Source organism: Muscardinus avellanarius (genome assembly GCF_963383645.1).
Source record: "Muscardinus avellanarius genome assembly, chromosome: 5".
NCBI classification, from domain to species: Eukaryota; Metazoa; Chordata; class Mammalia; order Rodentia; family Gliridae; genus Muscardinus; species Muscardinus avellanarius.
In genome coordinates, this window is record NC_137790.1 from 5,702,212 (window position 1) to 5,729,491 (window position 27,280).

The 27,280-nt window shown below is 47.3% G+C and overlaps 1 protein-coding gene across 1 annotated transcript in view; it reads right to left on the bottom strand.

The window, feature by feature from the left end:
* Nucleotides 1–25,767: 25,767 nt before the first annotated feature.
* Nucleotides 25,768–27,280, bottom strand: part of IGSF5 (immunoglobulin superfamily member 5) — a gene marked incomplete at both ends in the record, with an annotated part of 33,804 nt that continues 32,291 nt past the window's right edge. The window contains one exon of the mRNA XM_080696445.1: nt 25,768–25,874. Coding sequence (XP_080552571.1) covers nt 25,768–25,874 — 107 coding nt within the window. The remainder of the gene's footprint in view (nt 25,875–27,280) is intronic.

Here is a 27,280-nt window from a genome sequence, read left to right on the forward strand (position 1 = left end):
TCGAGATCATGTTAAGTCACAGGCAGTAAACATGCGCCATCTTGGGGCTAGGCCAAGAAATTGGGTTTTTATTTAAACGTGTGGAGGAGCTTTCGGAGGATGGCATGATCTGACCTGGCTCCCACGGTATCACTGTCACCATCTTGTGGAGTAGAAGCAACTGAGAGTTCATGGCGGGGAGGGAAGGTGGAGGCCTCAACAAGGATGATGGTGATGGCGTGATGGGTGGTATGAGTTCCCTGTTGCTGCTGCCGTTGTCTACCACACTCTTAAGGACTTCAGAACCCGGTTCCACACGCTCATTTGAACTATTGTCAGAGTTTGGCTCCCAGTGGGACCCAGACTCTGGTCACTACTTTTTTTCTTTTGATTTTTTCCCTGTGGTAGCAGGAATTGAACCCAGAGGCATTCTACCTCTGAGCTATACCCCCAGGCCTCTTTTTATTCTTTATTTTGAAAGAAAGAGGGTTTCACTAAGCTGAGGAGGCCCTCACTAAGCAGCTGAGGCCGGCCACAAACTGAGATCCTCCTGTCTCAGCCTCCCAGGTACTGGGATTACAAGGGTGCGCCACCACACCGGCTGTTTGCTACTTTTAGAGGCTGCCGCCGTCCTGGTTCACAACCCCATCTTCAAAGCCCACAGTGATTGCTTGTCATCCCCGCGCTTGGGAGGCAGAGACAGGGGGATCGCACAGGTTCGAAGCCAGCCGCGCGCGCTGGCTTAGGAGACCCTGTTTCCAAATAAAAATGTAAAAATAGGTCTGGGAGTGTAGCCCGGAGGTAGAAGGGCTTCCAGGAACCCCAGTACCACCCCCCCCAAAAAAAAAACCACAGTGGCAATGTGGCCCTCACATCTGCACTCCCACATCTGCACATCCCAGCACTCACCAAATAATCCACATCTCTGTGGGAGAGCTGTGCCCACCGCACTGAAGGTTACTGATGGGTGAGCAACACAAGACCATAGCATCCACTTGACAGGTTAAGAGGAAGTGAGAGACTGAGCCCAGGAAAGGATAAAAGAATCTGCCTAATGGAAGCACAAGTCAGCAGGCTCAGCCTCCTGGAGGATGGCGGTGATTCGATTATCCCTGATGGTCTTAGGTGTGTGTGGATAAATACCTCTAACTATGCACTTGGGAAACCAGTGGAGGTAGAAAGGCTGGGAAAGGGAGGTCTCTCCAGGATTCCTGCACCCCTCACCCTTAAAAAGCACACTGAGACATGCCAAAGGAAGGCAGTCCTATCTGAAGAAGTCACTGGCTGTTCTCTTGGCAAGACTGCGCAAGTTCTTCCCTGGTGCTTTGTAAGCATTTCATTACTATAACAAAATACCTGAGACATGGTACTTTATAAAGAAAACAGGTTTACAGGGAATCACAGTTTTAGAGATTGGAAATCCAGGGCATTGAACCCCCCCCCCCAGCTATATCACATCATGGCAGAAGTACATACCTCCATAGATAGATTAGATAGATGATAGATCGATTAGATAGATAGATAGATAGATAGATAGAACAATTGATCATGGAGGTTTCTCTCTCATTGTGTCATCTAATCTAGTCACTTCCCAAGGACTCCGCCTCTGAGCACCACAGTTGGATAAAGTTTCTGTCTTAATACCATTGCCATCTGACTTTGGGGGTCAAGTTCCTGCATGGGTTCGCGGGGACAAACCACAGAGCACCTAGGGCCCCACTTACACGTGCTTTGTGCTCAGCTCACCCGTGTCTAGCTTTTACTGCTAAGAAAATAAAAAATGAAACCCAGTGCTTGGGCTCTGTAATGAGAGTGGGTTTACAGCCAAAGTGCTGTGAAGAGAAGCTAGCCACTCAAAGCCACGCCCCGAGAAGGTCTCGAGCAACCAACCCATCGCCCGTTAAGTAACCCATTGCCCACAAGTGAAGGAAGCCTCGGCCTAGGGCAGCTCCTTCAGAACCCTTCCCACCATCCCCGTGCTTGCTGAAGCCCGCTCCTCACTGGGCCGCTGGCCCACTGCTTGACCTTTCACGCCACCCTCTGACCCCTGACACTGTTTCTTTCTCTTCCTCTCCAGCCACAGTGAATCAGTACAAAATGCACCCCTCTTTCTCTGGGCTCCTTCACATCCCATCTATCTGTCTTCACTCATCAATTCAACATGATCTACGGCCTCTCTGTCAGCAGCTCTCCAAACTGCCTAAAGCATGCACACACTCTTCCTGGAAGATGTACTCAACACCAGGGGCCACAGTTCCATCTCCAAGTCATCCGTGGGGCCCCAGGCTACCCATCCTCAAACCCCGGCCCCATCACAGTCTCTTCCTGTGTCAGAGCAGCCCTCAGACCCGTTTTCCCCACAGAACTCATCACTATATAAAAACAATGGCCAAGGATCCCAGCCACGCTCCCCAGAGTAAACTTTCAATCCCATTACCACCTTCGGTACCTCCCCCCACTTGGCGATGGTGCTGAAAGGCTACTTTTTATTACTCTCACTTCAATGTTTGCACGGTTGACTCTGTTGTTTAGTCTCTTACCTCCATAATCTGTTCTGTATTTTAGGCTCTTAAGAAGGCATGAATCACAGCTTTATGTTGTCTTACACTCAGGCAGATGCTATTAGTTTTGTTTTAATAATGAAATTTTTTAAATCCAGAGTATGTTGGTGCTCTCCTAAAACACAGCCAACCATAGCTAATGCTCCTACGACAATTTGCCTCTGACTTTGGAGGTGAGAGCTGTGCATTTTCCAGAGAAAAAACCTAAATTCCATGTTGTGCAGGTAACTGTTGCACCCGCCCACTTTGGCCTTGAGAAGATCAATGAGTTTAAAGCACCTTTGATTTGCATGCTTTAGTTTTAAGTTGAATTATTCGTATGGGTCTATCAGAGAAGAGCCTCTGGTACATCAGAGACAGTGGGAGACTGCTCATCGATACTCTGGCTTCTTCACTGTTTGTTTCCTTATAATTCTCATAATCTGAAAGCAGCAGCAAATACTGTACGATTTCTTAGGATTTGCCATTTTCAGATATTCCATTTTTCCCTAATAATTGACTGTAAAATCAAATAGGAAAAGAAAAAAGGGCATTCCCTGAAGCAGATGCCTGTGGTCCCCCTAGTCCCATCTCTGCCTTTGTCGTCCACAGGTGCTCTGGAGCGTCCGGAACGAGCCCACACTCCTCTGACGTTGTACAGCAACCTGCCAGGCAAACTCCTTAGGGTCCTGACACACAAAATAGATTCCCAAACTGATTACCTTACTGCCACTACTTTTCAAGGGAAGAAAGCACCCCTAGGTGCTTCCACTGCCCATTTATTTTTATTCAAAGCTCCCTAATTGCACCCAAAGCTACTACTGTTCCCCTGAATCATTCTAGCATCCCCCCTGGGGGTGGTATCCCTGACTTTGAGAATCTATGCCTGCAGGCACTTCTTCATAGTGGGAAGGGATGTTCATCTTCCCAGTCAGTGGAAATGGGAGATGAAGAAGCGCTTCAGCCTCCTGTCCTTCAAGTGGGCCAATCCGGGAGTCACCGCCCTTCCCAGGAGTGTCCCTGGGCTACTTTGGATCATCTGAAGATATCACTAATCTCTCAAAAAGTCCTGGCCTGTCTATAGTTTACAATATAATCAGTCTTTAAATAAACATAAAATAGACACACCTGAGAAGCAAAGATGTTTCCCTCTTTCAAGTAATAGTAGCGTACAGGAGACCTCAAATGCAAGTTCACAGGGGCAGAATTGTAAGTCACAGTCAGACTTCAAACAACACTCGGGCAAAACTAAGAACTTGGAAATTCCGGGGGTAGAGAAATGCATTTTTTGTGTCCTTAGGAATCTTGGACAATTAATAATTGTGTATCAACTGACTTTGACATTCCTACTGATGGTCAAAAACAATGCTTCTCATGCAAATTTGGCCCCATAAAAGGGAGTCTCTGGTAGGCCCAGAAAGCCTCTGAGCCAAATTGCCCTCCTACAGTAAATCTCTCCTCAGCTCTTCATTTTTAATTTTTAAATAACTTTCATCACAATATTTGCTGACTCACAGGACAGAAAAATATTATATTTCAGTTTTCCTCTCTATTTCCTGAACTATACAAATCACTTATCAGCAGGTATTCAAATAATACTCCTTATGTATTAAAAGGAAACATAAAACACTTTGAGAAAAGTTCTATATCCAAATATTCATGGGCTTAGGCATGAATTTCAATATATTTAGGGGTGTTCAGCCTCGGTTTTAGGTGGGGTTTGGGGCTTGTCTGGGATTTGGGGGGATTGGTCATTTTTGTTCTGTGTTTCTTGGCACATGACAAGGATGATCTAAAAAAATGAGAACTATCATAATTAGGAAGGTTTGTTATCTTTTAAGTTTATAGTATAACTTAAAAATCCAAAATTCATGATTTTTTTTTTTTTTTTTTTTGGTGGTACTGGGGTTCCTGGAAGCCCTTCTACCTCCGGGCTACACTCCCAGACCTATTTTATATTTTTGAAAACAGGGTCTCTTATGCCAGCTCGGCTGGCTTCAAACCTGCACGATCCTCCTGTCTCCGCCTCCCAAGCGTGAGGATTACAAGCGTGCGCCACTACGCCTGGCTCTAAAATTCATGATTTTTAAATTACTGGATATCAGTGCCAGGCTCTGACATATAGCTTCATAAATCATTGAAATGAGGGAGTTCAGTCAAATCTCTTAAGTGGACAGAAAAGTCAGGTTAGAGAAGATAGCCTCAGAAAAGTTTATATAAACATCCAGGGGAAAAAAAGGACACGGCTTTAATCTCGGCATGGCCGGCTCACACAGTCAAGATGGGCAACACATGTATGTCAGTGAGGTTATATGCTTCTGTTCGGGCTGCCATACAAAATACATCACAGCCTGGGCAGCATGAAGAACAGAAATTTATTCCGTCACGGTCTGGAGGCTAGACGTTCAAGCTCACGCTGTGGTCAAATCTGATTCCGGGAGAGGGTTCTCTTCCTGGCTCAGAGATGGCGGCCTCCTTCCTAGGTCTTCTGTGACAGTGGTGAGATCTCTGGTGTCTCCTGATCATCTTATAAGGACATCAATTCCACTGACTTTAGGCCCCACCCCAATAACCTCACTGAACTAAGTGCCTTCCAAAGTCTCCATCTCCCAATACTACCAGTAAGCTAAGACTTCAACATACAAACTCTGCAGGGGAGCACATTTCGGCCCATAACAGGAATCATTTGGTGCAAATTAACTTTTTTAGACTTTAATTTAAGTGAATATTCTGAACTATGAAAAATAAAACACGCATGTAAAGATTGTTCCTTGCAGGGAAAACAGTGGAATTAAACTAAAAATGTGCAAAGTAGGAAAGGGCATAAATAATGATAATATTTAAATACTAACATTACTATTAAAAATGGCAGCTCTGGCCGGGCGTGGTGGTGCACACTTGTAATCCCCGCGCATGGGAGGCTGAGACAGGAGGATCGCACAGGTTCGAAGCCAGCCTCAGCTACTTAGTGAGGCTCTCAGCAACTTAGTGAGACCCTGTTTCCAAATAAATTATAAAATAGGTTTGGGAGTATAGCCCGGAGGTAGAAAGCCCCTGGGTTCCACCCCCAGTACCACTAAATAAATAAATAAATATAAAAATGACAGCTCTGAAGACCAAGCAGACACAGGGAAGACACTTATAATGACAGGTGATTTTTAAGGGGGGCAAAGTCGAGTAAATCTAGTTAGGTTAGGACTGATTTCAGTTTTTGTCTAGGTGTGGTTATTCTTATGGCTTGAACTGTGTCCACCCCAAAGTCATTACCTTCCCCCCAAAATGGCTATATTGGAAGATAGGGTTTTTAAAGGTTAAGAGAGGTCTGGAGGTAGGATCCTAACTTGATTTGACAGGCACCTCATAAGAGGAGGAGGAGGCAGCGGAGATGCAGGAGGCGTGCATGGTGACGAGGCCAGCTGGGGGAGGACCCAGCTAGAAGGCTGCACAGCAGAACGGTGTTCAGCTACGTGAAGCAAGATCAGTATAGAATGTACACGGCACTCAGAGGACATGCTGGGGAAGTAACCCTGGAGGGAGAGGGCCAGAGGGTCAAGAAGAAGTTCCTAACCAGGGCACTGATGGGACGCCCACGGTCATCTACTTATCTGGGGAGGGCTGACATCCCTGGTGCCCAGCAAGGAACATTGGCCAGGAAACTGAGTCACAAACTGAGCCCCGGCTTTTGTCCCAGAACCACTAACCCAGTGACACAAGCCGGAGCCGTCCCCACCAAGCTGCCCCTGCCCCAGGCCCCAGGCCTACTAGAGGAGCGCGGGAGCTGAGGACAGGTCATCAGCTGCTCCAGCCAGACGAGTAGATAGGGAGGCCACCAGCACACAGGAGCAGCCCTGGGTTCTGGAGTCTGTCCCATCCCCTGTGTGTGAAGTCACAGGTCTCATGCCTCCCTCCCTTGGCCTTATTCAGCCATGACCACCTACCACCCAGAACCATCAACAGAAGGAAAGCTGTCATGGTAGGAAACCACTCAGAGGCTCCACCCACAAGAATCCAAAAGCCCCAGGGGGTGCGGGGCAGAGTGGAGAGGGAGGGGAAGCTTTCCAAGCAGAAGGGCCAGGATGTGCAAGGTCCTGAGACTGCAGGGCCTGGAGCCTGCAATAGAGTATGATAAACAGAGGGGACAAGGAGGGGTCCCTCTGGGAGGCATGGCACCCCGGAGAAGATGCAGCTAGGTTAAGAGAACAGGCAACTGCCAGCTATGGAGTCAGAAAGACCGGTCAGAAGATCCGCCTGTGACCGCAGACTCCTCACCTGACCTGGGTCCTCCATGGAGACAGCACCTCTTGGAACCAAGTGAGTCTTCAGGGATCTAATCCAGAAACAGTGCCTGTGAGGAGTTCAGGGCTCAGCACACTTCTGCGAAGGCCAGGCACTGGGTGCCTTAGGCTTTATGGCATAGGGCCTCTATCACGACTCAACCCCACCACTGCCACCGGATGGTAGCCACGGACTACTGGTGAAGGAGGACTGGCTGGCCTCATTAGGCTTTACCTGAATTTGAACTTCATGTTTCATGTATCATGAACTAGCCTTCTTTTGATTTTATTCAACCACATGAAAATGTAAATGTAAAATCCATTCTTAGCTTGCAGACCATAAAATATGTCAACATCCTTAGCAATCAGGGAAATGCAAATCAAAACTACAGAGATCCCACCTCTCTCTGGTCATTAAAGATAGAAACAAAAATAAATACTGGCGAGGATATGGGGAAACAGAACACTTACATGTTGTTGGTGGGATTGAAAATTAGCAAAATCACTAAGGAGACAGTATGTAGGTTCTTCAAGACTAGGAACAACACCAGCATAAAACCCAGCTATCCCTGGTGCCTTTCCAAAAAAAAAAAAAAGCTAAATACAGAATACTACAGTGATACTATAGTGATATTATAGTGATGTATGTCTACTCAGGTTCATAGCAGCACAACTCATAATAGCCAAGGTATGGAACCCACCTAGGTGTCCATCAGTCGATGCATGGATAAAGAAAATGTGGTCTATACACACAGTAGAGTTTTACTCGGCCATAAAGAAGAACGAAATCATGCCACATGTGGGAAGATGGATGGACCTGGTAAATATCATTGGAGATGAGATCAGTCAGATTCAGAAAGTCCAGAGATAAGTCTTTGCTCTTGTATGTGAAAATTAGAGAGAAAATCAGAAATAAGAGAGACCTCATGAACGTGAAGAGAGATCAGGACAGTCGCGGAGGTGACGGGGAGGGAGGGACAAGGGAGGTGCAGGGAAGAAAATGGGCCAAATACCGCATTGCAGGTGCGTCTGTGAGTGGGTCACCATGAATCTCACGTCCTGCCCTGGGGGAGGGGGAGGGAACTGTGGACCGGGATGTTGTGTGGCTGTGTGCATGCATGCATGCACCCCTCTGAGGTATAATTACAATGCACCAGTAAAAGACTAGTAAAAACAAGTCAAAACCATCAGCAGACTGAATTTGGCTCATAAGCTATTGGTCACCTACCCCTGTGGTAGACACAGAACAGCCTTCCTGTACTCTTTACACACTCACACACAAACATCTGCAAAGGCACACACATGCCAATACACACACATACACCCCATATATGTGCACACATACACACACTATATACATTGCTCACACAAATCCAAACACCACACACACACACACACACACACACACACACACACACACTCCACACGACTGAGGGGCCATATTACCTTCCATCAGCTGCTACCCTGATAGGAGCCTTCAGACTGATGGCACCAACCCAACCCAGTCCCATTGGTACTTTCCAGGAAAAGAAATGAACAGACAAATGGACCACAAAACCTCAGTACATATACACACAATGGAATTTTACTCGGCCATAAAGAAGAACGATATCACATCATCTGCAGGAAAATAAATGGAAGTGGAGAATATTCCACTGAGTACACCCAGTCCCAAGAATGGAGCAAATGTGTGTTCTCTCCTATATGTGGAAGATAGGTATTTAGAAATAAGGGCAATATCAGAGAGATGAGCAAAGACCCCAGGGGCATGGCTGAGGGGCGTGGGGTGGGAACGGAGAAATGATGCCATGAACATTTGAAAAACTTCCAATTCCAATCTCAAAGTCTTGCAGGGCAAAGAAAGAGGGCACGGTGGGGAGGGCAACAAGACTTGTGTGCATGGATTTTTCTAATGCTCTGTACCCCAACATGATGAAAAATTACAGTACACCCAATAAAAAAAAAACAACTAGAACTTTTAAATTAGTTTTTGATTTAGGTAATACTTTGCTAGTACTTGAACCGCCTCTGACTTTATTATCCGTCCTATTGAAACATATTGCCCAATTGTTCCCAAATCCAGTTACCCTACAAAATGTCATACATCCCCAAGGTACCTCAGGAGAAATCAAGTCCATGCAGTTTGTGCCACAGTCCCCCACAGACTTCACAGGAAGCTTATCAATTTTCTGCTGTGTCAACCCAGTATTATTACGAGGCAGGGCGTAAATCCCAATGTCTGAGGCGGCCACTTGGATAATCACCCTCACAAATCTGCCCAGGCCCCGCAGGCTCAGAATCTCATCATATTTTTAGAAATTACACATACTTCCCAGCCAGAGAGGAAGGAGGATGGGACTTCCTTCAGCTGGGGACCCGACTGCTGCTGGAGACTGCGCACGGTGTCCAGGCAAAGCCAGGGGCTGGAGCAGCTGCTCATAAATGATGGACAGCGATTTCCCAAGGCCATCACCGCCTGGAGCATGAATTACAGGCTGTGCTGAGTGAGGATTAAATATTTACCATCTGCAAAAACACAGCTCCCCCGCTGGGGGGAAGAGGGGCTCCGGCACCGACTCAGAGGGAACAGCTTGGGTCCTTAGTGGCAGGCCCTGTGGCGAGGACAGAGGCAGGGTGCATGCGTGTGTGCATGTGCATGGCACACATGTGAACACGTGAGTCAACATCACTCAGCTGCCTTCAGGGGCCCACCACCCTGTCCCCTGGTTCTGTGTGTGTGTGTGTGTGTGTGTGTGTGTGTGTGTGTGTGTGTGTGTATGTGGTACTGGAGATTGAGCCCAGGGACATTCTACCTCTGAGCTATACCCCCAGCCCCAATTTTTTATTCCTTATTTTGAAACAGAGTCTCACCAAGTTGCAGAGGCCTCATTAAGTAGCTGAGACTGGCCAGGAACCTGGATCCTCCTGTCTCAGCCTCCTTAGTACTGGGATTACAAGCATGTGCCATCAAGCCCAGCTTGGTTCTGGTTTTGTTTTTTGTTTTGTTTTTTCTTGTGTGTGTGTGGGGGGGGGGGTCTGGAAATGGGATACAGGGACATGTGACCTCTGAGCTACATCCCCTGCCCTATTTTTTTATTCTATACTTTGAAACAGGGTCTAAGTTGCAGAGGGCTTAAGTAGCTGAGGCTGTCCACAAACCGCGATCCTCCGGTCTCAGCCTCCCAAATGCTGTGTGCGCCACCGCGCCCGGCTTGGCTTTGGTTTTTGATGTGAAAGTGCCCAGCGCAGATCTGAGCTGCTCCGCTTCTACGTAGCCATGCCCTCGCCTCCAGGAGCTGCCCTGCCTTGCTAACTGGCTTCTCCCTTCCTGAGGGGAAGAGGTGGGGTGCTGCTAGGTGGGGTGCTGAGGACTTTCCCCCTGGCTTTACAAGCACAGCAGCCAGCTCCTCCACACCTGTCGTCCATGCTTCTCCAGCTAGCTCGGTGCTCTGCAGAGACTGCCACATGCAGACCCCATGGATGAGCTCCCAGAGCCTCTGGCTTCCCATCAGGTCTGGTCAGGCGGACAAGCAAGCTGGAGATTGCCAAGAGAGCCAGAGGCAGAGTCTACACCGCTACGTTGCCCTCCCTGCCTGGCTTTCTGGGCTTGACAGCACCCTGCTACATAAGGCCGCTTCGCCTGTCCTGCCCTGCCCTGCTGCACACAGGTCTGGCAGCCTCTGCTTTCTCTGTCATTCTGGGAAATGCTAACGCAGATACTGCTCCAGTACTGCTAGAGAACCCATCTGCAGAGACCGTAGGCACAGCTCACCTTCCCCTGGACTCCCTTACCTGGACCTCGCTTACCTGGACCCTTGCTTACTTTTTTTTTTTTTTTTGCAGTACTGGGGATAGAACCCGGGGGCATTGTACCTCCAAGTCACACCCCAGCCCTATTTTTTAGTCTTTTTTATTTTTGAAACAGGGTCTCACTGAGTTGTAAAGGGCCCGGCTAAGTAGCTGAGGCTGTCGTGAACCGCGATCCTCGGGTCTTAGCCTCCCGAATGCTGGGATCACAAGCGTGCGCCACCACGCCCGGCTCCCACCTCTTAACTCTCCAAGTTCTCATCTGTGCCACAGAGCGGATGAGCCTCCATCTTTCCACAGGACGGAGTGTTCATCCCCATAACCTCCAGGCGTTTAAATGGCAGGGATCAGATACTGACACAGCATCTCTAGTATGCTCAAAACACCCATTCTTTTTTTCTTTCATCCAGTTCACGGGAACCTACAACCAAATTTTGCTGCCCCTAATGGTGATCCAAGGTTAGGGGTGCACAGAGCAAAGGAAACCCTCCAGTTATCTTCCAGGTATGACACCACCACTGGAGTCTCACTCTACAGGCACTACAGAAGATCCTTGATCTCACGGCAGACAGGGGACCTAGCAGATCTCGGAGGCCAAAGTCCCCTGAGAGGGACAGTGAGTGGTTTCCCTTGCTGGGGTTTTATAACAGAAGGCTTTGAGGGAATTCATTTACATACACTAGCAGAGGCACTCGGTTGTAAGGAACAACCTTGACCTTGACGTCCTGCTAGGATCTCACCCCAGCGCCCCCAGTCTGCCTCCGCCCTCTGCTTTGCAAAGTGAGAGATGATTTTACCACATCAGCAAAACACCATTTTCAGTTGAGAGCCGCCTTGGGGGTTGCAAGATTTCTAAATAGAAACTGGCCAAGTGCGGAAATACTGCCGAAGAAAACACAGATCGTGTGTCTGTGGGACAGAGTCCTCCTGACACATCAAGGTCATTCCCAAGTCGCCGTCTCATGATCAACACTGGCCAACAGAACTTTCTGCAACAGTGGAAACGTATCTGCGCTGTCCAAGAAAAGCAGCCCCTGCCACGTGTGGTTATCTGTGGGTGTGTGTGTGTGTGTGTGTGTGTGTGTGTGTGTGTGTGTGTGTGTGTTCATTCCTGGGAATTAAATCCAGGGGCATTCTACCCCCCGGCACTATTTTATTTTTTATTTTGAAACAGAATCTCACTAAGTTGGGGAGGGCCTCATTAAATTGCTGAGGCTGGCTGCCAACGTGTGATGCTCCTGTCTCAACCTGCCAAGTGTCCGCCACTGCACCCAGCTCACGTGTGGCTGCGGAGCATTTGAAATGTGGCTGCTATGACTGAGGAAATATATCCTTTATTTTTTTTTTTAGCCCAAATAACTTTAAATAGTTCCATGTGCCTCTGCCATGGTTTTAGATAAGTCTATTCAAATGACAAATCTACCTCACCTGAAATAAAACTAACCAGGAGATCTGTTTAAGAAACTTCACACCTTGAGCCTCGAGTGGTGGTGCACACTTGTGATCCCAGCACCTGGGAGGCCGAGACAGGAGGAGGATGTAGGATCGAAGCCAGCCTCAGCTACTTAGTGAGGCTCACAGCAACCTAGTGAGACTCTGTTTCCAAATAAAATAGCCCTGGGAGTATAGCCCGAAGGTATACTGGGAGTATAGCCCAAAGGCAGAAAGCCCCTGGGTTCCATCCCTAGTACCACAAAAAAAAAAAAAGAAACTTCACACCTGTACTAGGATACAGTAAGAAGATACTGTCCATTGGTGAGTATATTCATCTGTTTTGGTAACTATAATGAAATATCTGAGTTAGGCTTTTTAATAAAGAAAACAGGTTTGCTAGCTTAGAATTTGGAGGTTAAAAGTCCAGACATTGTGGTGTAGGCTCTGACAAGAGTCTCCCTTGGCTGTATCGTGCACTGGTGAGACATACACATTTCTCTAAATTAGGTCTCTTTCCTCTCCATATGGAACTTCTAGAATTCAACCATGAGGACGCCATTCCAAATGACCTAATAAGACCTAATCAGCACCCGCCCAAGGCCTCACCTCTAAGGTGAGGAATTAAGCTATTAATTAGCTAACTCTCTTTAGGAATGGAGCTTCTCTCTTCTTCACACTATTCATACATGACTTTGGGAATTAAACTTCTGCATGATTTCAGGGAGACAAACCAGATTCAAACCACAGCAGTAACGGCGTCTCAATTCCCACAGCCTGATAAATTAGAAAATATTTTGAGGGGAAAAAAATCTCTCAATAAGCACACTGAAAGAAGAAATTCAAATGGCCAATAAGTGCATGAAAAAATGCTCAACATCACTGGCAATCAGAGAGATGCAAATCAAAACTACCCTGAGATTTCACCTAACTCCAACTAGAATGGCAATCATTCAAAACACAAACAACAACAGATGCTGGCGAGGATGTGGAGAAGTGGGAACTCTAAGACATTGTTGGTGGGATTGCAAATTAGTGCAACCACTTTGGAAAACAGTATGGAGAATCCTCAGAAGAATGGGAACAAATCTACCATTTCATCCAGCAATACCACTTCTGAGTATCTACCCAAAAGAAAAGAAACCAAACTACCAAACTAATGCATGTGTATCTATGTTCATAGCTGCACAATTCACCATAGCCAAACTATGGAACCAGCCAAGATGTCCATCAACAGATGAATGGATTACAAAACTATGGGATATTTACACAATGGAATTTTACTTAGCTATTAAAAAAAACTCAATTACATCATTTTCAGGGAAATGGATGGAACTGGAGGACATTATGCTAAGTGAGATTAGTCAGTCACAAAAAGTAAGAAATCAGATGCTTTCCCTAATATGTGAGAGCTAGGGAGAAATGGGTCATAGGAGGAACTCTAGATGAGAAAGGAAATCCTATAGAGGAGCAAACAAGGCAACCTAAAGGAGGAGAAAGAAGGGGGGAAGAGGAAAATCTCTAAAACACACAATGTACTTAAACATATCGAAGTCAACCACTAAGCCAAGCAAGGGAAGGAGGGACGGGGAGGGAATGGGGTGGGATTTGGGTAGGGGTTAAATCAGTGATATGTACATGTATGTACACACAAGTTTTCTACCCCAATATGATGTATGAATATAATGCACCAATAAAAATTTTAAAAGATTAATATACATTATATATACAAAAAATTCCATAATTAAATAAGACAAAGACAAACAACAGTATTAAAAAACGGAAGCTGGGTGTGGTGGTTCATACCCATAATTCTAGAACTTGGGAGGCTGAAACAGGAGGAGCACAGGTTCAGGCAACTTAGTATGACTTTCTGAAACCTAATAAGATCCTGTTTTGAAATACAAAATAAAAAGGGATATATCTTGATGGTAGAATGACCCTGGGTTCAATCCCCAGTACCATAAGAAAGATAGACAGAGAGACAGACAAACAGACAGAAAGGGGTGGGAGCAGGGCAAGGGGAAAGTGAGGGAAAGAGAGGAAGAAAGATGAACTTTATAAGAGAGAAGAAGTAAATGATAAGTTACTAGCCTTTTTAGTCATCAGGCAAATATAAATTAAAATCATAATGAGATATAATTTGTACCAGTATTGGGAATGGCCTAGGAAGATTTGAGAAAGCTCTGATTATTAATAAATATATTTCAAAATTGGGTGAGGGGCAGACATGTGGAAGGACTTGGTTTCTGCCAAGAAGCAGGCAGCTATTTTAACATAAATTAATCTAGCTAAAGGTAATTAACAAGTGGAAAGAGAAGGGGAGCTAGGACTTCCTCACTCTAAAGACAGGTTTACATAAGAATTGATAATCTAGCTAGGATGGGAGGAGGGGATGGACCAGGAAAGGAGAAACCTGGGTGTAGACCAAAGTTCAGTGGGAAAATCAAGGGGAGGGATTCTACCTATGTCAGAGTTATGTAGGAAAAAGCAAGATGGTGGATGTCGTGTCTATAAAAAGGCTGTTCCAGGTTTTGTATTTTGGTGAATTCATTCAAAACACCCCCCCCATGCCACTCCTGAATGGCATGGGGTTATAACTGTCTTCTGTATTTCCATATTTTTAATAGACTCCTTTAAATATTCAAAAAATACACTGAACATAGCCTCAACACCCCAATAAAAAGACATAAAGTGACAAAATGGATTAAAAACCAAAATCCATCTATCTGCTGCCTACAAGAAACACGTCTTATAAGTAAAGATAGTAACAAACTAAAGGTAAAGGGCTAGAGTAAGGTAATCCATGACAACAAAATTTGAAGACAAGCAGGCATAACAACTATGATATCAGACCTGTTAGACTTTAAGCCCAAGCTTATTAGAAGAGATAAAGCAGGTCATTTTTTACTGATAAAAGGAACAATCCAAAAAAAAAAAAAGAAATATTTTGAGAGACAGTGATTAAGCATGTCTGAAGTTGGAGAAACTTCTACAAAAATCCTTTGGCATATTCCTCCAGAGTTCACATCTTGAAGTTCAATATATTCTATGTGCAGCCTCTCTGATTCCCAACGTAACCACAGAAATATAATCTTAGAGTAGCTGATGGCAAGTGCTCGTCATAGTTTATACACTGCCGCCCTCCAACACTGACAAGTTGGATGTCACTGCGCGCCACGCTTCAGCACAGGTAGTGCCAAGGGGGTCACCAAGGCGTAAAGAAGGTGGCATTTTCCCTGTCTTAGGATCTGGAGCCTGTGGGGGCTTAAGGAGGATGAAGTATTAATTAAAGATAATAGGTTCACTCATCAGCCCTGAGAAAGGTCCCAGATATGTTTTGTCTTTCTCTTCTTACACCCATTCAAAGATGGCGGTGGGAGTCAGGACCACGCTGCAAGGAATAAATTAGTATCATAAATAGGAAAGTTTTTTAAGCAATTGAATGAGCGACGTTTTTTCATAGAAAGGACTCTTAGAGCAATAGAGCAATATTAATGGCTTTTTTGAAATTCTGTATTTCGGTGCTATTCTCAGGGAAGCAGAAGATTCTCTTACATTAGGACCAGGACCAGAAGGACGCTGCATGTCATTGTTGCTGCTGCCGTTTTTCTTTTTTTCAATCCTCTAAGGAATGGTGATACTGAAAATATCTGACAAGCAGTAAGTAATGGAGACTACCCAATCAGAACAGATACTGAATGGGCACTGTTCCATCGGAATAGACAGTCACCCAGCCAGTCAGAATGGATCCTCCAATCAGAATGGCTCCTGTAAGGACACCAGCCAATCAGAAGAGAAACCTGCCACAGCCACAGCGGGATGCCAGGAAATCATCCTTCAGTACAAGCTGTTGACTCAGAGAAGGCCCAAGGTCAGGACTGAATGTGATTTATAACCATAAAAGTGTTTTATTTTATTTTATTTTTTTGCAGGTCTGTCTGAGGATGGAACCCAGAGGCATTTGACCTCTGAGCTATATCACCTGCCCTATTTTTTATTCTTTATTTTGAAACAGAGTCTCACTAAGTTGCAGAGCCTAAGTATCTGAGGCTGTCCTCGAACTGTGATCCTCCTGTCTCACCCTCCTGAATGCTGGGATTACAAAGCATGCGCCACCATGCCCGGCTATAAAAGTATTTTATAAATCAGGATAGCCTAAGACTTGTCTACCATTTATTGGATTAACAAGCAGGAACATTGAGAGATGATGAGAAATCACTGCAATGAATTTGCATCTTTTACTTTTAGTAAAATCCAAAGAATTTACTAAAATCTTGACACACTTAAAAAGTCAAATCCCACCTTTGCAATAGCATAATTGGGGTGAGGGCTCAGAGCAGTGAGTACTTGCTACCCAGCAAAGAAATCTATACCAACCAACTCAGAACTCAGGAAAATAGCAGTCTTGACTCTAGGGTAAATATGAAGGGGTGGCGTGGGCAGTGACACTCACTAACACATCTCGATGAAGACGGCTGTTTGCAAAAATGTCCTTCTTAGTAGCAACAGTCATGTTGACTTTAAAAGGGACAGATATGCAGAGGTAAAGGACAAACAGGAGGGTGGCCCCGTTTTGACAGAATCCCCTAAGTTCTTGGAATACGCTGGATTTCTAAGCATGTGATTCTTTAAGCACCTACAAAATAAAGGCTTAAGGATGGAAGCATGTCTCGTGGGTGTTTTCCTTTTTCTTTATTAAACAACACATTGTCCATTTTCAGTTCTCTCATAATCTTTGTAGTACACGAGTCGGTCCCTTCCAAGACAGAATCCACATACAACTCGCCAGAGCAAATGAGAACAAGCCTGGGAAGGGGTTGGGCAGAAGGACTGCTCCTGTCAATGCGCAACGTGAGCGATCCGGGAGTGGGCGCATCCGTGTGAAAGTGCGTCTTAACTTCTAACCTGCGGGGCTCCAACTTGCCAGCCGAGTTTAGGGCTCTGATTGACCCTAATTTTTAATCTCACTTCACTGACAATATGCAAAAACGCCCCTACCTATTAAATATACATAAATATCATCTTATTATGATTTAGGATAACACAGATATTTTAAAAGCTGTGGCAGAATGTAGAGCTACATACCCCTTGCTGGATGAGCAAGCGGGAGTGTTGAGGGACGGGTGACACCACCATGATAAATCTGCAGGTTTGGCTCGGTAACTCTAAGTCATTTGCTGAAGCCGGGAAACTTTTAAAAGGCAAATTCAACTTGGTGTCTGGGGAAACTGTCACTCCTGTCACTATAAAATGTCGGCTCCGTTCACTCCAACGTGGCCTCTTCAGCTGATGCTGGCAGATGGGGCCCCCAGCTGTCTTCGGATGAAAAGGGAAGACGTCACAGTGTCCATCGTCAGCCAAGCGCCAGACGGGGCCCAAGCCAAGTCTTCACTATACTAAAGTTGCATTCCTGACCTTCCGAGGACTAGCAATATTAAAAGAAACCTGTGGGCGACTTGCTGGGCCCGGCCGATCAGGTTTCTGGAAACAAAAGAGAAAGGGTCAATTTCATGGTTGAGCTCACTGTACGATACACAGCTGATACGGAAGCTCCATGCAGCAGATAAGACAAAGCAGGGTGGAAAGAAACGCCAGTGTGAAAATGTGTCCCTTTACGTCATTATTTTCCTCCTTCCTTCTTTTGTTTTTGTTTTGTTATTTTTGTTGTTTGCGTGTGTGTGTGTGTGGTACTGGGAGTGGAACTCAGGGGCCTTCTATCTCTGGGATACACCCCCAGCCCTTTTTTATTTTTTATTTGCAAACAGTGTCTCGCTAAGTTGCTGAGAACCTCACTAAGTTGCTGAGGCTGGCTTCGAAACTGCGGCCCTCCCGTCTCAGCCTCCCAAGTACTGAGATTGCAGGTATGCTCCACCGTACCTGCTCTTACGTCATTATTTTCAATAACACACACTCTGGGTATTTTCCAAGTCCAAGGCCCACAGAGCAATCCAATCCCCAGACTATTTGTTCTTCGGAAGGCCAATTACCAATGCAAAGATCTCCTGATTTGTTTTGTTTTTCAACTTTCCCTTGGAAGCTCTCGCTGTACTGGAGAGCTTTTTATGAACATATAAAATATTTATAAACTTCAAATAACATGCATTCCTTCCAAAAGAAGGGGAATCAAAATTGAAGAACTGGCTCAAAATAAATCACCCATCTGTCTCCTTGGCCACACGACGCTGGCTCCTGTCAGGAAGGAGCCCCCCACCGCCTTCCCACTCACTCTCGGAATCATTTCGCGAGCAGACCATGGAATCCTCCAGAAGGGCCGATGCCTGTTTGGTAGAATTGCCCTGTTAAAATGTAAGGCAACACGTTTCTCCTGCCAGCCCTGCGGAGGCCAGCTCAGACTCCAAGGCACGGTAGCTGCATTTAACGTCTTAAATAATGTAGCTGGGGAACGTAAATTATTCACAGCGCCTTGGAATGTCAGTGAGCCTTGAGAATAGAATTGCTCTGCCCGGCGCCTTTAATGTACCGACTCCCATCACAGGAGGAGCTCCGGAGGGCCGATGGCACCATTTCAACCATGTGATACCAGAACGGCGCCTTCTGCTGCCCACCTGCCGGAGATTTGGGGGTTGTTTGTTTTTGTTTCGGCTGCTGGGTCCCACAAACATGCTGCTGCTTTCGAGATTTATCGCAAGTTCATTTTCCTTGATCACACTAGAAGGAGTGACTGGCGGGGAAGGCTTGGTCCAGGCGTTAGGACACTGATATGCTCAACTTCTAAAGAGGACAAAAAGACTAAATCACCTAAGACAACCAGAAAACTTAACTGACAATGCGTGGAGCCTGGAGGGAGGAGAGGGCAAGGTTGGTGGCTTGTTCTAAACATTTGTCAAGACATAAGACATTGGCCAACCTCGTGGTTTCATATCAAAATGAGAACTTGCCCTCCTCTAACTGATTGCAAATTTTAGTATAAATTTCCTATTTATTACTTTTGTTCTATGATGTTTCAGCTGCAGTTTCCTGGGCTGACTCCACTCTACCAATAAAAACTCTTGTCTGGAAGGTAATTTTGGTATTTAACAACCGCTCTGGCCAATCAGTAGAGTGGTATCACGTTTTGGTATATGTCTATTTTTAAAATCAATCTCTTCTTTCCTTCTCATCCTTTCTATAATTCGATGCATGATCTGGGGTCTTTAGAACTTAAAGCCTTATTTCTTTCACCTTTACCATGTACAATGTGCCTAACTGCCTGTCCCAGACACAGGAGGTTTGTTTGTTTGTTTGTTTGTTTGTTTGTTTATGTTGGTGGTACTGGGGTTCCTGGAAGCCCTTCTACCTCCGGGCCTATTTTATATTTTTGAAACAGGGTCTCTTACGCCAGCGCCGCTGGCTTCGAACCTGCACAATCCTCCTGTCTCCACCTCCCAAGTGCGGGGATTACAAACGTGCGCCACCACACCAGCCAACACAGGAGGTTTATAACGCGCACAGCCACATGAATGGGGAATGACTCCAGTGTCGCCATCTTGCATTTGGCACTAATCTCGGCACCCTGGTGAGCATCTCAAACCTGCGTGATTGAAGCTGCAGGTACATGAGGTACAAGTGACTCCACATGCATCGCTGTAAGACAGTCCCCTAGAGCCCTAAGAGTATTCTTTAGGCGCGATGCTAGCCATGTCTACAAAAGCATTTGGGGGAAATGGTAAAGACACCAGTTAATTGACTTCATCCTCCAGCAATCCAGTTCAGAAAGTTCTGGAAGAGGCCCAAAAGTTTGCACTTGAGTGAGTACCCCAAATCTGCTGGGGTGCTGCTGTATTGCGTACTGCTTCCAGGCCCGCAGAGTTCCAAGATGCAAGTATCCATGAGTGTTGGCTGCACCCACATTTAGCAAATGTACTTTGGTGAAACAAGCACCCAGCCTCCTGGAAACACACCCCTGGTTTCTGCCAGACCACGGTAGGATCAGGACCGCCCAGCTCTCAGATAAAACCTCCCAGGTTCAAGGAAGAGCCCCACAAGGCAGTGAGCTGAGAAGAGGGGTCCCGTGACTCATGCCACCCATCACATGCAGTGTGAGACCACTGTGGGCCTGCCTCTGCCAGCCACCCTCCCCATGTAGCTTCTATTGTTTTTTTTTTTTTTTTGTTGTTGTTGTTGTTGTTGTTTTTGGTACTGAGGACTGAACCCAGGGGCATTATACCTCTGAGCTAGACCCCAATCCTTTTTATTTTTTATGTTGAAACCAGCCTCACTAAGTTGCTGTCCTCAAGTCTATGATCCTCCTGTGCCAGTTTCCCAAATTCTCCTCCTCGTGTAGTTTCTGAGCCTGGTGACCAGTCCTCTGTGGGGCCACCTCCAGCCACAGCGGGTCGCCTATGACACTGTCCCCAAGAAGCCCTCATCCCTCTGTAGTTTTCTGCTACCCTGAGCATATCCCCAGATGACTCAGGGTTGGACACAAAAGGGTCCCTACTGCATCCCGGCCCACACTTCTCCATGGCAGTGTGGGCCTCAGGCATGCTGGACCTGGACCAGAAGGACATGGGACAGGCAAGAGTTACAAAAGGCTGGTATACCTGCCAGAGAGCTTCTCTTCTCCCCAGAATTCAAAATTCTACTTCCTGTTGTAGGAACTGCTGAGGATAGGCTGTAATTAAATTTATGCTTGGTGATCCACAAGGAAGATGCTCTAAGGGTGTGTAGGGGCTGGGGACCACCTCAAGAAGGAGAGAGGGTGTGCAGAACTCAGGACGCTGGCAGGGAGGTACAAGTTACTCAGCAATGGCTGCTGCTCCTGTGCTGCATATGCGGCCCTGAGCTGGGGCTCAGCACGGAACTCGGGCTCAGTGTCTGGACACTCCTTCACTCACAAGCAGGTCTACACAGCTCTGTGCAGGGGGGCAAGAGTACAGGCGCCATTAACTCCTGGGAGAAGCCAGCATAGCCCCGCCCCAGTGCCAATAGACACAGGTCACCATAAAGGCCTGGACCACAGACTGAACAGCGAGCGCTGAGCACCCAATGGGCAGGGTGAAATTACACAGGTGGCCAGCTGGTGCGGGTGACCTGCCACTCTTCCCTCCCAGCTGCCCCCTACCACGTTGCTGCAAGATAACCAAGCACCTCCACGCCCAGCCTATCAGAACTGGGTTGTTCTAAACGTAGAGATGCCAGGAGGTCCAGAGGTGGGGACCACGAATCAGAGCATCCCTGAGGCCTCAGCAACCGCGCCACACCAGGCTCCTCCCTCTGGGGCTACATTTACAAGGGGCCTCCACAGAAAATCGCAGTGCAGAGGAATGAAATGGCCACTTGACAGGAATGGTTTACCTTTGCCAGTGGCCTAAACCATCCTGCAGTTTTTAGGCAGCGATGCGCACCAGTGCCGGTCTCAGAGGATTGCTCGGCGATGCGCACCGGTGCCGGTCTCAGAGGATAGCTCGGCGTTCTGGATTTCCGTGATCACAGAAAAGGAGTTATGTCTAGCACACACGCGTGCTTACAACACCTTGCTGTGACAACAGAATGTGAGCCACAAAGACATTCTCCACCTAATAACTGCTGGCTGAGCACTTAGAAAAACTGTTCCAGACCATGGGAGTCAAGAGCCTCCCCTTAGGAGAGACCTGAGAAACTGGGGTCGACGGTTCCGCAGTCTGAGCAGAGCACACCAGCGTGAACGGAGAGGGGATGCATGTGCCCAGCCGGCGCTGTCCTGGTTACTGCACCAGGATCGTCCTGCTCCGAGGACTACTGACACAGAGCAGAGCCTCCCCTGCCGCTGTGCACGTGGTATCTCCAAGGAAAACCCATTTATCTGGCCCAACGAACTCTACAGCAACCAGGACTGGGAAGCGCACTGGCCACAGGCTGGCTTGCAGCTGGAGATCTCTGTTTAATCTACAGCCTCTCAGGCCCTGAGCTTCCTATGGGTTTTCTGCAAAATCATGCAATCTGTGATCAACAATCCTGAACTCTAACGAGCTGCTTCTCAGGCGGGAGTCCTGCCGCGCGGCAGCACTGGGCCCAGGAGGCACAAGTGTGCAGAAACACCCCACAGCTGTGCCGGGCTCCGTGACAAATTGGAGTCAACCAAGGCGTGTAGAGAGGAAGCCACATCAATAAATGAGACAGGCTTTGGGGCCCCCTCAGCCACCTCCCCTGGGCCCTTCGGGAAGCGAGGCTCACTGCAGAATGAGGGAAGGGCTTCCGGGAGCAGGCACAGACTGCAAACGCTCTCGGGACAGTCCCCATCACCCTGCCTGGCACGAACTCTGCCACGCAGACCAGGTAGGGCTGCGGGGCTCGGCCGGCAGAAAGCTCTAAAGGGAAGCCCTCGGCAAGGCTCGGCCAGGTCCGCAGCTCTCAAGCGGCCACCTGACCACACACAGGACTATACTGTCTTCGGACCAAGCACATGGAAAGGCAGCTCTGTGTTTCCGGCCCTCGCCCCCAGCGCCCCGCTGGTCCTCCGCTCCTTGCCGTGCCTCGTGGAAGAGCCCAGGCACCTCTGCCTCCGGGTTCTCAAGTGACCAACCTTTGGTGAAACTCGAAGACCAGTATCTTGACGCCATGTTGAGCTAAATTCTTCCTGCTGTAAATACAAAGCTCCAACTCTTACTTCTCCTTCCTCAGTTTCTAGCCTAGACAACGATCTAGTGCGGGAGCCCCAGGTTGCTTCTTAAGGACCTGGACGTTCTCTCCAGGCCCGGCCCCCCTCCGGGCCTGGAGCGTACCTCAGGAAACGCAGTGTGTGTGACCACCCCCTCTGTGGCTGCTGGGTTTTTTCCACCAGTGAATTATTTAGCTGGTTACATGTTTTCGTAGCAGAGGACTCTTAAATTCCTCCTCTCCCTGTTTTTTTTTTTTTTTGGTTTGTTTGTTTGTTTGTTTGTTTGGGGTTTTTTTTTTGGTTTTTGGGGGGTTTTGTTTTTTGTTTGTTTTTTTTTTTTTTTTTCCGGTACTGGCGATGGAACCCAGGGGCCTTCTACCTCTGAGCTATATTTACAGCCCTAATTTTTGGTATTTTTTTTCAAATTTGAAACAGGGTCTCACTGAATTGTAAAGGGCCTCGCTTATTAGCCGAGGCTGCCTACAAACCATGATCCTCCTGTCTCAGCCTCCCAGATGCCAGGATTACAAGCGTGCGCCACCACACCCGGCTCCTTGTGTATTTTCAAAGCAGCAATTCAAGTTCTACGAAGCCTGCACTCAGCGCTCTGAAATACCATCCTCCATTCCCACATCAAAACATACCTAGAGTCCCTTTGGCTTTGTGGACACCAGAGGCTTTTCAGGGGGAAAATCTGCTGTGGTCCAGCTCAGAGTCTCCTCCCAACGCCTGGCTCATCTAGTGGAAACACTTGGCGAGAGGAGGTGAGCACTGAACCACTGTGAAGACAGTGGTTGGCTTAAATACACTGCTGGGAGGCTCATGTCTAGAGGCCCCGGAGAGAGTCCTCAGCCCACAGCCTGAATCCACCCAGGCCCTGCCATAGGAGCCGGGCGTGCATCGTGGCCCGACGATCACTGGCTTTCAGTGACTTGTGCTCCTAAATAAAACCTGTCCTGCTTCTAGAACCATCCCTCCCTGCTCCAGATTAAACCCATCAGGAGACAGACATGCCAGAGAGATGTGCTCTGGGAGAGATGTCTCCATCTGCCCCACACCCAGCCTCAAGAAGCAGCTGGAACTTGTACAGGAGCTAACAGTCTGTCCCTGACACCAACCTTCTTTTGTGCCACGGCCCCTTCATATGTCTTCCCACCTGGCTACCTGTGCCGCCACTAATTACACCCCAGAGGCCCCGCTGCATGACCAAGCATCAGCCAGAGCTCCCGTCCTCCTTGAGGGCCTGAAAGGCACACAGTCCTGGCAGGATGTGTGTGATGAGCTGAATCCCAATGGCAGGAATGAATATTACAGCCCGGAGCTTCCCGGGAACTCAAGTAAATAGCTATGTCAAAAAAGAAGATTGAGGATGCCGATGTCCAGACGGGTCACCATGACCACAGGCTGATGGCCACTCCTGTGCAGAGCAAACTCAGAAGCACCTGGCACCGTGTGCTGTCAGGAGCCAGGCCTATGAGAGGAAGACATCCATCCTTACTAGAGACCCCAGTGCAGAATCGCTTGGAAAATATCTCATCTGAAGCTGTATTCATCCAGGCCAGAGAAGGCTGCTGGTTACATTTGTATTTTAAACATATGATTTTAAATATAAAAATATTGCCAGGCGTGGTGGCGCACGCTTGTAATCCCAGTACTTGAGAGGCTGAGACAGGAGGATCGCACAGGTTCGAAGCCAGCCTCAGCTACTTAGTGAGGCTCTCAGCAACTTAGTGAGACCCTGTTTCCAAATAAAATATGAAATGGGTCTGGGAGTGTAGACCAGAGGTAGAAAGCCTCTGGGTTCCATCCCCAGCACCACACACAAAAAACTAAAATAAATATAAAAAGATTCCCTGATTATTAATTCTAATTCATTCTTGCATGATAATGATGCCCACTCTGTATCAGAGGATTAACATGTCCCCGTGGCTCCTGGTTGACTATTTTCTTTAAGTCAGTGACCCAATGAAAGTACAGTTCCCATCAAAACAGTGTTGAAAAACCAACAATAGCTGGGCGCAGTGGCACATGCCTATGATCCCAGTACTCGGGAGGCTGAGATAGGAGGACACAGGTTTGAGGACAGCCTCTGCAGCATAGCAAAGCCTTCCGCAATTTAGCAAGATCCTTTCCAAAATAAGGAAATCAAATAGGGATGGGGATGTAGCTTAGAGGTAGAACCCCCTCTAGGTCCAATCCTCAGTACCACCAAAAACCAAAAACAAACAAACAACGTCAGATCACATGCCTCTCCTTGGAACTCAGACTTCTACATATAACTACACATTCAATATCTTCATGAGGGTTTCTAGCTAAGACCTCAAAACCTACAGGATCCAAATTCAGTGTTTGCTCTTTTTCCCCCCAAATCACCCGACCTGTGGTGTCCCCCATGTCAGGTCTCCCATGCACAGAAAACCACTTTCCCTCTGATCTGCTCCTTGAACCTAGCACCCAGCATCCTTCTATGAACCGAAGTGTCCGAGGGTCCGAGCACAGATGTGCATCAAGTGGCTGCCAGGTGTAATGGATGGTCAACTGAAATGGATCATAAACTCCTAAGATGTCACTCTGGGTGTGCTGATGAGATGATTGGCTTACGTAAGGGCAGGATGAAGGGAAAGTCCCGCCCCGAAGGTGGGCAGCACTGTTCTGATAGGTGTAGGACCTGGATAAGAATGCCCCGTGAAGGCATGCCTGGTTCTTCCTGAGAAAAGCGCACCAGTCTCGCCCGGGATATCAGCCTCTAGCCCTTCTGCTCTTTGAACTTCCACCATCCTTGCTCCAGGGAGTTCTCGGGCCTGAAACTGCATTTCATCTTGGACTGCAGCTGCATCATCAGCCCCTCCTATTCTGAGACTCCAGCTCTTGAACCCCTTGACTGACTGCTGGCTCCCCCAGCTTTCCACATGCAAGGGTTGCTTGGGGCTACACTGCTCTGGGCCATACGCTGAGCTGACAAATCCCCTTTGACCATATACACATCCTGTGGGTTTCGTTACTCTAGCACGCCCTGGCTAATACATTAACCGGGTGACCTTGACAGCAGATGACGTCAGTCCTCACAGAGCTCGGCACCAAGAGGACAAGTGGTGAGCGCCATGTGAGGACTCGGGTTAAAGCCACATCCACCCAAACACGCCCATAGTTCGGCCTAGGCTCTGGCGTAAGTGCTCGGCGCGGTGATCTCGGCGTCTCGCCCCAGTCCCTGCAGGCTGAGCAGCTGATGTGGAGGTGCGGATGGGAGATATTCCATTGTGACTACACAGCATACGCCATCTTATCACCACAAGGTAAGGGTTCTTAAATGGCAAAACAAGTCAAAAAATCAAAAGGTCTGGTCACCTGCTGATAGAGGTTACTGCCACGCTGTTCCGGAATGCTGAGTTCACTGCGCTTTGGAGGAAGAGAAGCAAGCCCTGCTAAAAAAAAAAAAAAAAAAAAAAAAAAAAAAAAAAAAAAAAAAAAGAATGATTTTAGTGTAACAAGTGCTAAAAAAAAAAGCTATGCATTTTAACAATCATGATTTATGCAGAAACATGGTTGCTTTTATGTAGTATTCCTGGAATAAAATGATCCTTAGCCATTACTGTAATATGGATCTAGAACATCCTTGAAAGGTCCATGTATAAAAGGCCCGGTCCTTGGATGGGCCCCACTGGGAGGTGGTGGAGCCTTTCAGGGATGGGACCTAGTGGGAACAGCTCCATCACTGGGGCATGCCCTTGAAGGAAACCCTGGGACCTTGGCCCCTTCCCATCTCTCTCTCGACCCCATGGCTGCCATGAGGTGAACGGCTTTGTTCTACCACACACTCCCGCCATGGTAGTCTTCCTTACCACAGACCCAAAACGACAGGGCCTCGCGACCTCAGATGAATACCTCTGCAACCAGGGGCCAACACCAGCCTCTCCTCTTTATAAGTTGTTTATCTTGGGTGCTTTGTCACCGTAACAGAAAATGGACTAACACAACCATAAACTGACTCTATTTTAACTCCCTTGAGATTACAACATTTTAGGCCTTTTTTTTACAGCAAAATAAAAATATGGAAAACAGACTCAAAGTCAGTTTCTTTCGTGGCACATTAGCCTCATCCAAAGACAACATGAATCCCTGGTTTCAATAGCTGGCCAAGGAGAGTAAACGCAGGACACATGGGGGAAAGAGGAAGAGAGGTTTGGTATCAGCCATGATTTTGTTTATGATACTTGATCAATTGGTCCAAGTCCTAATTAATAAAAGAAACTTTGCAAGAAGTTCTGGTCCCTGTGTGGAATTTTTAAAACTCTGAAGCATAGTTTGGCATGCACAGGGGAGGCAGCCCATGTAAAATCAAAAGAATAAAGAATGAGACAGAATCCCTATCGGAACAGAAATAAAGGCTGTTCAGGCCCTTCGACAAGAGCCGGCTAGCTAAACCTCACCTCGTGGTATCTGTGTCACCAGGTAACCTGTGTGACGGTACTCCTTTAGTACTGCTAAGGAATGATTCTCTGCCTTCCCCTCTCATGGGTCTCACAAATCCTACTGCTGTGAAGTTACCCTCAAAGACTCCCCCTCCCCATTAGGACCCTGTATGAAAATGAAGTCTTACAGAACAACCTTCTTTTTTTTTTTTTTTTGCAGTACTGGGGATGGAACCCAGGGTATTCTACCTCTGAGCT